Genomic DNA, 12,465 nt, shown 5'->3' with positions numbered 1-12,465 from the left:
CAGAACAGTTAACCCAAACTAAGCTAGCAGCGTTATTACAAATCTTATTGAAACATTCAGTGAACGTTTTAAGAAAGTTATTAAAAAACCTCAAAATAACTTATCCGTTCTCAGAACGTTAATAAAACCTCCCAGGAAAACATTCAGGGAACCATAGTAAAACGTTCTCAGAACCTCCCTGCAACTAAAATGTAACATTCCCAGAAAAGGTGAAATTTTCACTTCCGTTCTCAGAATGTTTAAAAAAACGTTCAGTTTTACCGGTCATGAAACGTATGGCTTCATTCCCAGAACCAATGGGAAACCAAAAACGTACGCTCCAACAACTTCCAAGGAACCAAATGTGCTAGTTGGGAACCACACTAAATAAGAAAAAATGTCAAAGAGCGATAGAGCTCTAGATGAGCCAGATGTCCAGAGCAGTAATGGTACACTGGAGGAAGTAGTGGAGGAGAACCAAGTCGTTTCAAGCTACAGTAGCAATTTAAGCTAAGACTGCGCTGAGCGCCCAAATCCTTATTCCACATTTTATCAGCTGCTGTAGAGGCCAGTTTTCCTCTGTGTGTTATGGTAATAACTGTCGCCCTGCTGGTTACGGATGAGTTGAAGGTAATCATCGCTACACACAGAGCCTCTAGGTCTGGCAGAGAGACAGGACCCCAGGGAGGGAGTGGAGGGAAAGGTCAGTTTCAGGGCAGTTTGACAGGCCAACACACACACACACACACACACGCCACACAGAAACACACAGATAGCAGGTCCACTAGGACTCACTCTCTCACTGACCTATAATAGGTCAACAGAGACCGGCTGCCTCTCAGGCGGAGTACCAACACACACACACACACACACACACACACACACACACAACACCATGGCTTTGGACAGATGTTCTAGAAATGCACCCGTTCTTCTTTCATTCCTTCCTAACATCTTAAAAGCAGAGAGAATCAATGTATTCTAATGCATCCAGTTACAGTGAGGGAAAAAAGTATTTGATCCCCTGCTGATTTTGTACGTTTGCCCACTGACAAAGAAATAATCAGTCTATAATTTTAATGGTAGGTTTATTTGAACAGTGAGAGACAGAATAACAACAAAAAAATCCAGAAAAGCGCATGTCAAAAATGTTATAAATTGATTTGCATTTTAATGAGGGAAATAAGTATTTGACCCCTCTGCAAAACATGACTTAGTACTTGGTGGCAAAACCCTTGTTGGCAATCACAGAGGTCAGACGTTTCTTGTAGTTGGCCACCAGGTTTGCACACATCTCAGGAGGGATTTTGTCCCACTCCTCTTTGCAGATCTTATTCAAGTCATTAAGGTTTCGAGGCTGATGTTTGGCAACTCGAACCTTCAGCTTCCTCCACAGATTTTCTATGGGATTTAGGTCTGGAGACTGGCTAGGCCACTCCAGGACCTTAATGTGCTTCTTCTTGAGCCACTCCTTTGTTGCCTTGGCCGTGTGTTTTGGGTCATTGTCATGCTGGAATACCCATCCACGACCCATTTTCAATGCCCTGGCTGAGGGAAGGAGGTTCTCACCCAAGATTTGACGGGACCGTCCATCGTTCCTTTGATGCGGTGAAGTTGTCCTGTCCCCTTAGCATAAAAACACCCCCAAAGCATAATGTTTCCACCTCCATGTTTTACAGTGGGGATGGTGTTCTTGGGGTCATAGGCAACATTCCTCCTCCTTCAAACACGGCGAGTTGAGTTGATGCCAAAGAGCTCAATTTTGGTCTCATCTGACCACAACACTTTCACCCAGTTCTCCACTGAATAATTCAGATGTTCATTGGCAAACTTCAGACGGCCCTGTATATGTGCTTTCTTGAGCAGGGGGATCTTGCGGGCGCTGCAGGATTTCAGTCCTTCACGGCGTAGTGTGTTACCAATTGTTTTCTTGGTGACTATGGTCCCAGCTGCCTTGAGATGATTGACAAGATCCTCCCGTGTAGTTTTGGGCTCATTCCTCACCATTCTCATGATCATTGCAACTCCACGAGGTGAGATCTTGCATGGAGCCCCAGGCCGAGGGAGATTGACAGTTATTTTGTGTTTCTTCCATTTGCGAATAATCGCACCAACTGTTGTCACCTTCTCACCAAGCTGCTTGGCGATGGTCTTGTAGCCCATTCCAGCCTTGTGTAGGTCTACAATCTTGTCCCTGACATCCTTGGAGAGCTCTTTGGTCTTGGCCATGGTGGAGAGTTTGGAATCTGATTGATTGATTGCTTCTGTGGACAGGTGTCTTTTATACAGATAACAAACTGAGATTAGGAGCACTCCCTTTAAGAGTGTGCTCCTAATCTCAGCTCGTTACCTGTATAAAAGACACCTGGGAGCCAGAAATCTTTCTGATTGAGAGGGGGTCAAATACTTATTTCCCTCATTAAAATGCAAATCAATTTATAACACTTTTGACATGGGTTTTTCTGGATTCTTTTGTGGTTATTCTGTCTCTTACTGTTCAAATTAACCTACCATTAAAATGATAGACTGATCATTTCTTTGTCAGTGGGCCAACGTACAAAATCAGCAGGTGATCAAATACTTTTTTCCCTCACTGTATATCTAATGTCTGATCGTTGATGAGGGTTCTTGAACGGCATGTATCCAGTCTACAGTGTAATAATTCCTCTTTGAAAGAAAACGTGGTTGTGCCCATAGTAAACATATATATATATACAGTGGGGAAAAAAAGTATTTAGTCAGCCACCAATTGTGCAAGTTCTCCCACTTAAAAAGATGAGAGAGGCCTGTAATTTTCATCATAGGTACACATCAACTATGACAGACAAATTGAGGAAAAAAAATCCAGAAAATCACATTGTAGGATTTTTTATGAATTTATTTGCAAATTATGGTTGAAAATAAGTATTTGGTCAATAACAAAAGTTTCCTGTTCTCCACTCATTACCTGTATTAACTGCACCTGTTTGAACTTGTTATCAGTATAAAAGACACCTGTCCACAACCTCAAACAGTCACACTCCGAACTCCACTATGTCCAAGACCAAAGAGCTGTCAAAGGACACCAGAAACAAAATTGTAGACCTGCACCAGGCTGGGAAGACTGAATCTGCAATAGGTAAGCAGCTTGGTTTGAAGAAATCAACTGAGGGAGCAATTATTAGGAAATGGAAGACATACAAGACCACTGATAATCTCCCTCGATCTGGGGCTCCACGCAAGATCTCACCCCGTGGGGTCAAAATGATCACAAGAACGGTGAGCAAAAATCCCAGAACCACACGGGGGGACCTAGTGAATGACCTGCAGAGAGCTGGGACCAAAGTCACAAAGCCTACCATCAGTAACACACTACGCCGCCAGGGACTCAAATCCTGCAGTGCCAGACGTGTCCCTCTGCTTAAGCCAGTACATGTCCAGGCCCGTCTGAAGTTTGCTAGAGTGCATTTGGATGATCCAGAAGAGGATTGGGAGAATGTCATATGGTCAGATGAAACCAAAATAGAACTTTTTGGTAAAACTCAAATCGTCGTGTTTGGAGGACAAAGAATGCTGAGTTGCATCCAAAGAACACCATACCTACTGTGAAGCATGGGGGTGGAAACATCATGCTTTGGGGCTGTTTTTCTGCAAAGGGACTAGGACGACTGATCCGTGTAAAGGAAAGAATGAATGGGGCCATGTATCGTGAGATTTTGAGTGAAATCCTCCTTCCATCAGCAAGGGCATTGAAGATGAAATGTGGCTGGGTCTTTCAGCATGACAATGATCCCAAACACACCGCCCGGGCAACGAAGGAGTGGCTTCGTAAGAAGCATTTCAAGGTCCTGGAGTGGCCTAGCCAGTCTCCAGATCTCAACCCCATAGAAAATCTTTGGAGGGAGTTGAAAGTCCGTGTTGCCCAGCGACAGCCCCAAAACATCACTGCTCTAGAGGAGATCTGCATGGAGGAATGGGCCAAAATACCAGCAACAGTGTGTGAAAACCTTGTGAAGACTTACAGAAAACGTTTGACCCTTTTTTATTGCCAACAAAGGGTATATAACAAAGTATTGAGAAACTTTTGTTATTGACCAAATACTTATTTTCCACCATAATTTGCAAATAAATTCATTAAAAATCCTACAATGTGATTTTCTTGAATTTTTTTTCTCATTTTGTCTGTCATAGTTGACGTGTACCTATGATGAAAATTACAGGCCTCTCTCATCTTTTTAAGTGGGAGAACTTGCACAATTGGTGGCTGACTAAATACTTTTTTTCCCCACTGTATATATATTTTTTAAAGGCGATTCCACAGAAAGAAAACCCAAAACTTAGATTCAGGTCCATAGCCTGGCCTTAAAACTATACTATGTCTGCCTGTAAAGGCACCAAGCCTTCCTGATAGATTAAGGACAGTAATCCTTTCCTCCTTCCTCCATACCCCCCACCTCCCACTACCCCCAAGCTAGAGCTCCTGGAGCCTATCCTCCATACCCCCCACCTCCCACTACCCCAAGCTAGAGCTCCTGGAGCCTATCCTCCATACCCCCCACCTCCCACTACCCCAAGCTAGAGGTCCTGGAGCCTATCCTCCATACCCCCCACCTCCCACTACCCCAAGCTAGAGGTCCTGGAGCCTATCCTCCATACCCCCCACCTCCCACTACCCCAAGCTAGAGGTCCTGGAGCCTATCCTCCATACCCCCCACCTCCCACTACCCCAAGCTAGAGGTCCTGGAGCCTATCCTCCATACCCCCCACCTCCCACTACCCCAAGCTAGAGGTCCTGGAGCCTATCCTCCATACCCCCCACCTCCCACTACCCCAAGCTAGAGGTCCTGGAGCCTATCCTCCATACCCCCCACCTCCCACTACCCCAAGCTAGAGGTCCTGGAGCCTATCCTCCATACCCCCCACCTCCCACTACCCCAAGCTAGAGCTCCTGGAGCCTATCCTCCATACCCCCCACCTCCCACTACCCCAAGCTAGAGGTCCTGGAGCCTATCCTCCATACCCCCCACCTCCCACTACCCCAAGCTAGAGGTCCTGGAGCCTATCCTCCATACCCCCCACCTCCCACTACCCCAAGCTAGAGCTCCTGTCTGTGGGCAGGAGACATCAAAGGGCCTGGGGAAGCGAAGGAAGCAGCAGGGAGGAGAACACATCCTCACATTACATCACTACTGAGTAAAGTCTCTGTGAGTCCGCGATGTGACTGAAATAAGAAACAGGCTATAGGCTAACAGAGTGGCCAGGAGAGAAGGAAAGAAGGGACGGAAATGTGTCTGTGTCAGTGGGAATTTCTGTCTTGTCAGGGCTAAGATTAACTCTTTCACACACACACACACACACACACACACACACACACCAGGGTTCCGTTAGCCGGTATTAGTCGGCTTTTGGAATATTTTAATTTTTTTAAAGGCAGGCTTCATCAGCGCGTCACACACCACTGCAATGAGCTGGAGGTAGTATGCATTTTGAAAACATATACGTAATTGTTGGAAACCTGTTTTACTACATATTATGAGGCATGTCTTACCTTGCTTCAAAGTAGCCTAGCCAAAATCAGACCATTTCCGAGGAGGCAATTATTTTATATCAACTTTATTTCATTGTCCAGTAGCCAAAGGCACAATCCGAGTCATATTAGATCTCCCCTCTTTCTTCATTTCTAACTGATATTTTCATCTCTTTCATATGAAACCGCTCGCTTTTGACAATGGTGTTTTCCAGCAAATTGCATTACGGAACGAACATTCGCGCGTAGCCTACTGTCTTGTTTGCATTGCTGCGCCTATAATGTGAATAAATAATACTTTATCAACGTTTTAAGCTAAACGCTCTGATCTGTTGCACGAGCCTCATTGCTTTTTAACGTTAATTTTTTTAATGTAGCCTAGGCCTACTGGTTGTATGAATTTGGGATCTATCGTCTCACAACTGTCCCAGAGTCTGTTTGGAACAGGCTATTTCTTTCTCGACAAACTGACCAATAGAATAGGTCAACTTTTCTACTATGGGATATAGTAGATTGACATAGGCTAGTGATTTTGCTGTTCATTACTCGACTTGTTGGCTGAGGAAAAGTAAATGTGTACAGTTATTCTAACATCTTCAAAGTGCGCATCAGAATTTGGTAAGAAGGACCGCACGTCGTTGCATCCTCGACTTGCATATTTTTTAAATATGAATGACCATAATCTAAATGTGATTTCTGTTATTCTGAGCACCGTGGGTGGACGCCCTAATCAGGTTACGCACCCAATGCATATGGGTCCGGTAAATTTCTCAAATGTCCGGTAAATTAAAATGCTGCCAGTCAAATGTGGATGTCCAGTGCCACATTTTCCTAACGGAAACCCCGACACACACACACACACACATAAACACACACACACACACTGACCAGGATGGTGGTAACTATGTAGGTCCTGTTCTGTAGGCCGTAGCTGCTGTCGTTGCTGCCTCTCATGAAGGTAGCTGTGCTCACGTACTTCTCGTCCTCGGTCCAGTAGCCCACCTGATACACACACAAGATAAACAGACAAGTGAAGAAACTGACAGGCTATGAAGGAAACCTTGATTTGATCTGATACTGTACTGTACAGATATGATATGAGACTGCAATGAAACACTAATGGACATGAATCCTCACACATGACATCAAAAATATCCTATAAGATCCCACTAGATCCCATAAGATCCCATAAGATCCTACAGACCTCATGACTCACCTTCTTAGGTCCAGAGGGGGCAAGCTCCATGACACTGACGGAGAAGTTGGTCCTGCGTCCTTTCTCATTGAACTGGATATGACCCGTCAGGCCATCGATACGCACCTGACACACGGGGAGGGACAGGAAGGACAGCACCAATAACACAGAGACACAGGAAGCAGTTACGATGTAGGTTTTTAGGTGTAGGACTCATAAGAAAGTCTTATTGTATTAGCCTCATTGACAGAGAACATCAGCTGGAGTTCTGTTTCTCCAAGAGCCTTGTCTGGATGTTCAACGGAACATGTGTGTGTAGCGTGTACATTATTATGTGTGTGTGTGTGTGTGTGTGTGTGTGTGTGTGTGTGTGTGTGTGTGTGTGTGTGTGTGTGTGTGTGTGTGTGTGTGTGTGTTCAAAACATTAGGAACACCTGCTCTTTCTATGACATAGACTGACCAGGTAAATCCAGGTGAAAGCTATGATCCCTTATTGATGTCACCTGTTAAACCCACTTCAACCAGTGTAGATGAAGGAGAGGAGACAGGTTAATGAAGGAGTTTTAAGCCTTGACACAACTGAGACATGGATTGTGTATGTGTGCCATTCAGAGGGTGAATGGACAAGACTAAATATTTAAGTGCCTTTGAACAGGGTATGGTAGTAGGTGCCAGGCGCACCGGTTTGAGTGTGTCAAGAACTGCAACGCTACTGGGTTTCTAGGGGGTGCAACACAATATTAGGAAGGTTTTCCTAATGTTTTGTACACTCAGTGTATGCGTGTGAGTGTGTGTGTGTGTTTAAGTGTGTAGTGTGTGTGTGTGTAGCGTGTGTTCAGTGCAGCATGTTAGTGTTGGCAGCATGATGAGTTTAATTGAGCGAGCGGGGCATCAATCTCCTCTCTATCCACAGGCAGATGGCTGCATTCACTCATACCAGACCACAGCTAGACACAGCCGTGGAGGCACTGTGTGTGAGTGTGTGAGTATGTGTGTGTGTGTGTGTGCATCAATTAGACCACAGTTCCACAGAGCCACACCAGAGAGACCAGTGTGAGACTGAGAGCATCTGTCTGTTTAAAAGCTTAAGTCAAGGGCCCAACTAAAATATCAATACAATAACATCTTAATGACTACATGAGTACATATTACCTCAATGACCTTGACTAACCGGAGCCCCCGCACATTGACTCGGTACCGGTACCCCCTGTATATAGCCTCGCTATTGTAATTTTTGCTGCTGCTCTTTAATTATTTGTTACTTTTATTTCGTATTATTATGTTTTTTTGTGATTTTTTGGGGCATTCATTCTTAAAACTGCATTGTTGGTTAAGGGCTTGTAAGTAAGCATTTCACTGTAAGGTCTACACCTGTTGTATTCGGCGCATGTGACAAATAACATTTGATTTGATTTGATCCAATTAGTAATGTTGTCAGTACCAGAAAACAGCTCCCCATCTGCTAGCAGATATTGATAATCAATCCAGTTCATGGCATATTCCTCTGCAGGCACGTCTAGGGCAATTACTAATAATCGCACAGCAACATTGATTTATTCAGTTTGTGTCTGAAAACCTATTGGGCCCTGTCTCCCTCCTTCTCTCTCTCTCTCTGTCTGTCTCCCCCCCCTTCTCTCTCTCTCTCTCTCTCTATCTCTCTCTCTCTCTCTCTCTCTCTCTCTCTCTCTCTCTCTCTCTCTCTCTCTCTCTCTCTCCCCTTCTCTATCTCTCTCTCTCTCTCTCTCTCTCTCTCTCTCTCTCTCTCTCTCTGTCTGTCTCCCCCCCTTCTCTCTCTCTCTCTCTCTCTCTCTCTCTCTCTCTCTCTCTGTCTCCCCCTCTTCTCTCTCTCTCTCTCTGTCTGTCACCCCCCCTTCTCTCTCTCTCTCTCTCTCTCTCTCTCTCTCTCTCCCTGTCTGTCTCCCCCCCTTCTCTCTCTCTCTCTCTCTCTCATATCGGTTTAAACAATTTTACTTCAGATTCTGGGCCTGGTTGCATAATAAATCTTAACTTAATTTCCCCCTTATCTTTTCCCTTAAAGTTTCCTTTGAAGTTTCCTTAACTTAAAGTCAGTTGCACAAAACATTTTAAGGCAAATGTTCCCCTTAAATGAAGTGAAAAAGTGAAGGGTGCCCATGAGGTCCCTTAAGTGCTTCATTCAGTATGGATATCAATGTAAACAGCACTTGTGGAGGTGAATGTTTTCCTCTGCCCTGGTTTCAAAGGGAAAACATCAACCAGCTAGCTAGCTACTTAGCTAAACAATGGAAGGTGCACAATCCATGGCTACAAAGCTAGCTGGCTAGCTAGCTACCTACTCTGTAAGTTAGCTTGAGTGCTAGGTAGTAATAGAAACAAGTTGAGAAAAATGTAACAAAAATAACCGTTTTATTATCTTCTATATCAATTAGTTTCTTCTGTCTTGAATAAATGTGATCTCTTTGGTGAGACGTTGATTCAGTGAATCAGGTCGTCTCAACAGTAACCAGAGACGCTTTCTGCCGTACATGCCTTCAAACTACAGTAAAATTATAACCTAAGGAAATGTGTAACACCTTTAAACAATTCCCTTAGGTAAAGGGAAACATTTAAGATGTTTTCTGCAACCGGGCCCTGATGTTTATCCAAGTTTCTCCAAACCTCAAATTTCGAGGTGTTTTTGACACCCTGGGTTGCTCCTACTGCTACGACTGCTCCTTTATGCGGCTCCTCCTGTACTAATTCTGAATGGTTAAGTTAAGGGTTAAAGTTTGGGATAGTATTAAACAAAAACACACAGAAATGAGTGTCTACGTCCATCCATCATCACCACCCTAGCAAAACCCAAGCTTACTTGATGGTAAAAGCACTCATCGCTGCCCCTAGTGGCGGGTTTTGAAGGCATCTCCTGACTTCCTCAGGACATGGATTGACATCTAATTTCGAAGTGAATCTTGAGTGACCTGGCTGCTCGCTCACCCTTTCGGTAATACTAAACCAAGTGCTTTATTTCATTCCCATCTCGGAACATTGCATTACTAAACTCCATTGTTGATGTCATATTCTATGATGATCACAGCCAGGTTTTATTGCCTGCAGGTTTTGTTTACCTAATGTGATGTCACATTCCATCCAGGAAGCTCATAGGTGACTAAATGGGAATGTTAGGTGACAGAATAGAGATCTAATTTGTTCAGCAGGGCTTGACTCAGGATGGGTTAGCCAACGTGCCACTCAGGAGCTTGTCTGTGTATGTTGTTGTGCTTGTGTGTGTCTATGTAAGAGTGTGTGGGTGTATCTCTCATTTCTACCAGCAGAGTAGTTTGTGGTGTATGTACCTGTTATAAGATTCTCTGAATGTCTTTGCCATGGCCCTCGGGTCCAGACATTTTGGTGTGTGTGTGTGTGTGTGTACCTGTTGCAGGGCTCTCTGTATATCTATGCCTTGGCCCCAGGGTGCGGGCGGGTTGGCGAGGCATTCGCCTGCGTTGCCACGGCGAGAGATGTCTATCCGCTGTTTCCGAAGGTTCTGGAACGCTGTAGACATCACCTTAACCCCGTCATATGTCAATGCTCCGGTGTACTACAGACAGAGAGAGAGAAGGGGGGATGGAGTGGTGCGAGCGAGAGAGAGCGAGAGAGAGAAAGAGAGAGAGAGCGAGAGAGAGACATCCTCATTACACTTAAAACACCACATATTGAGAGGGTTTGCTTATGATAAAACAAATTCAAGAGGAGGGTGATGAAAGCAAGTAAGGCAGAGATCATTATAGAGAGATCAGAGCAGAGATCATTATAGAGAGATCAGAGGAGAGAACATTATACAGAGTTCAGAGCAGAGATTGCCTTAAGTGTGCCTTTCGGTGTGTGTGTGTGTGTGTGTGTGCTTCCAGACCTGGGAGCAACGTAAGATAGGCAACGCCACAAGGTCTGGGGAGGATGTCGGATTCTCATGGACATTTCAAGGGAGGGTCCTCTTCAGACATACAACTCACTCAACAAATCACGAGTTTGGGAAGCAGGACTTACAATGCTGGAGGAAATTGGATATGCAGCGATGTGATGGAGCGAGATGATATGCAGCGAGATGACCGGAGAAGCGTGTCCGATTTCCGAGTCGTACTCTGTCCCAACTGATGCCGGAACTTGTACTGACATGTTAAGCTGGAGCATTGGAACATTGCAACCCGTCTGTCTAGAGAGACTTGTTTGTATGTCTGTGCAGTGCAATGCAGTACCTTCAGGCGTCTCTTGGGGACCTTGGCGTCTTTGTTTTCGAACTCCATCCACTGCTGAATGGTACGGCTGACATTCTGCTCTGTGTAGTTGACCAGCTGGAAGCCTGTGATGTTGGCCCCGCCTTTCCTCAGGTCTGTTAGGTCAATGTCCAGAAAACCCTGATAGGAAGCGGATGCAGAGAGGACAGACAGACAGAGAGATGATATAGAGACGGATGGACGGATGGACAGACAGACAGACAGAGAGAGGATATAGAGACGGATGGACGCATAGACAGACAGAGAGAAAAAGACAGACAGAAAAACAAGTTAAACATTTAGAGGAATCAATTACTTTCTCTAGTTTCATGTTTTTAGGATGAAATGAAGAAATATGAAGGCTACTTTTTCAACAGGAGATTTGGGTAAATATGTTTCCTACAGCTCACAGTGTTAGATTTAAAACCAAGCATTGTGTAGGAATATAGAGGAATGGGGAGAACAAGTGTTTGATACACTGCCGATATTGCAGGTTTTCCTACTTACAAAGCATGTAGAGGTCTGTAATTTTTATCATAGGTACACTTCAACTGTGAGAGACGGAATCTAAAACAAAATATCCAGAAAATCACATTGTATGATTTTTAAGTAATTAATTTGCATTTTATTGCATGACATAAGTATTTGATCACCTACCAAGCAGTAAGAATTCCGGCTCTCACAGACCTGTTAGTTTTTCTTTAAGAAGCCCTCCTGTTCTCCACTCATTACCTGTATTAACTGCACCTGTTTGAACTCGTTACCTGTATAAAAGACACCTGTCCACACACTCAATCAAACAGACTCCAACATCTCCACAATGGCCAAGACCAGAGAGCTGTGTAAGGACATCAGGGATAAAATTGTAGACCTGCACAAGGCTGGGATGGGCTACAGGATATTAGGCAAGCAGCTTGGTGAGAAGGCAACAACTGTTGGCGCAATTATTAGAAAATGGAAGAAGTTCAAGATGACAGTCAATCACCCTCGGTCTGGGGCTCCATGCAAGATCTCAACTCGTTGGGCATCAATGATCATGAGGAAGGTGAGGGATCAGCCCAGAACTACACGGCAGGACCTGGTCAATGACCTGAAGAGAGCTGGGACCACAGTCTCAAAGAAAACCATTAGTTACACACTACGCCGTCATGGATTAAAATCCTGCAGCACACGCAAGGTCCCCCTGCTCAAGCCAGCGCATGTCCAGGCTCGTCTGAAGTTTGCCAATGACCATCTGGATGATCCAGAGGAGGAATGGGAGAAGGTCATGTGGTCTGATGAGACAAAAATAGAGCTTTTTGGTCTAAACTCCACTCGTCGTGTTTGGAGGAAGAAGAAGGATGAGTACAACCCCAAGAACACCATCCCAACCGTGAAGCATGGAGGTGGAAACATAATTCTTTGGGGATGCTTTTCTGCAAAGGGGACAGGACGACTGCACCATATTGAGGGGAGGATGGATGGGGCCATGTATCGCAAGATCTTGGCCAACAACCTCCTTCCCTCAGTAAGAGCATTGAAGATGGGTCGTGGCTGGGTCTTCCAGCATGACA

At 44.8% G+C, this 12,465-nt stretch overlaps 1 protein-coding gene across 1 annotated transcript in view; it reads right to left on the bottom strand.

Annotated features, from left to right (window-relative positions):
* The window catches only part of LOC311104647 (glutamate receptor 1-like), a gene marked incomplete at both ends in the record, with an annotated part of 152,495 nt that overhangs the window by 57,653 nt on the left and 82,377 nt on the right, over positions 1 to 12,465 (bottom strand). The window contains 4 exons of the mRNA XM_084146500.1: positions 6,374 to 6,487; positions 6,702 to 6,806; positions 10,072 to 10,239; positions 10,895 to 11,053. Coding sequence (XP_084002626.1) covers positions 6,374 to 6,487; positions 6,702 to 6,806; positions 10,072 to 10,239; positions 10,895 to 11,053 — 546 coding nt within the window. The remainder of the gene's footprint in view (positions 1 to 6,373; positions 6,488 to 6,701; positions 6,807 to 10,071; positions 10,240 to 10,894; positions 11,054 to 12,465) is intronic.

Source organism: Coregonus lavaretus (genome assembly GCF_964263955.1).
Source record: "Coregonus lavaretus genome assembly, chromosome: 29".
Taxonomy (NCBI): Eukaryota; Metazoa; Chordata; class Actinopteri; order Salmoniformes; family Salmonidae; genus Coregonus; species Coregonus lavaretus.
The sequence above is the reverse complement of the archived record's forward strand: the minus strand, read 5'-3'. Positions and strand labels throughout refer to the sequence as shown.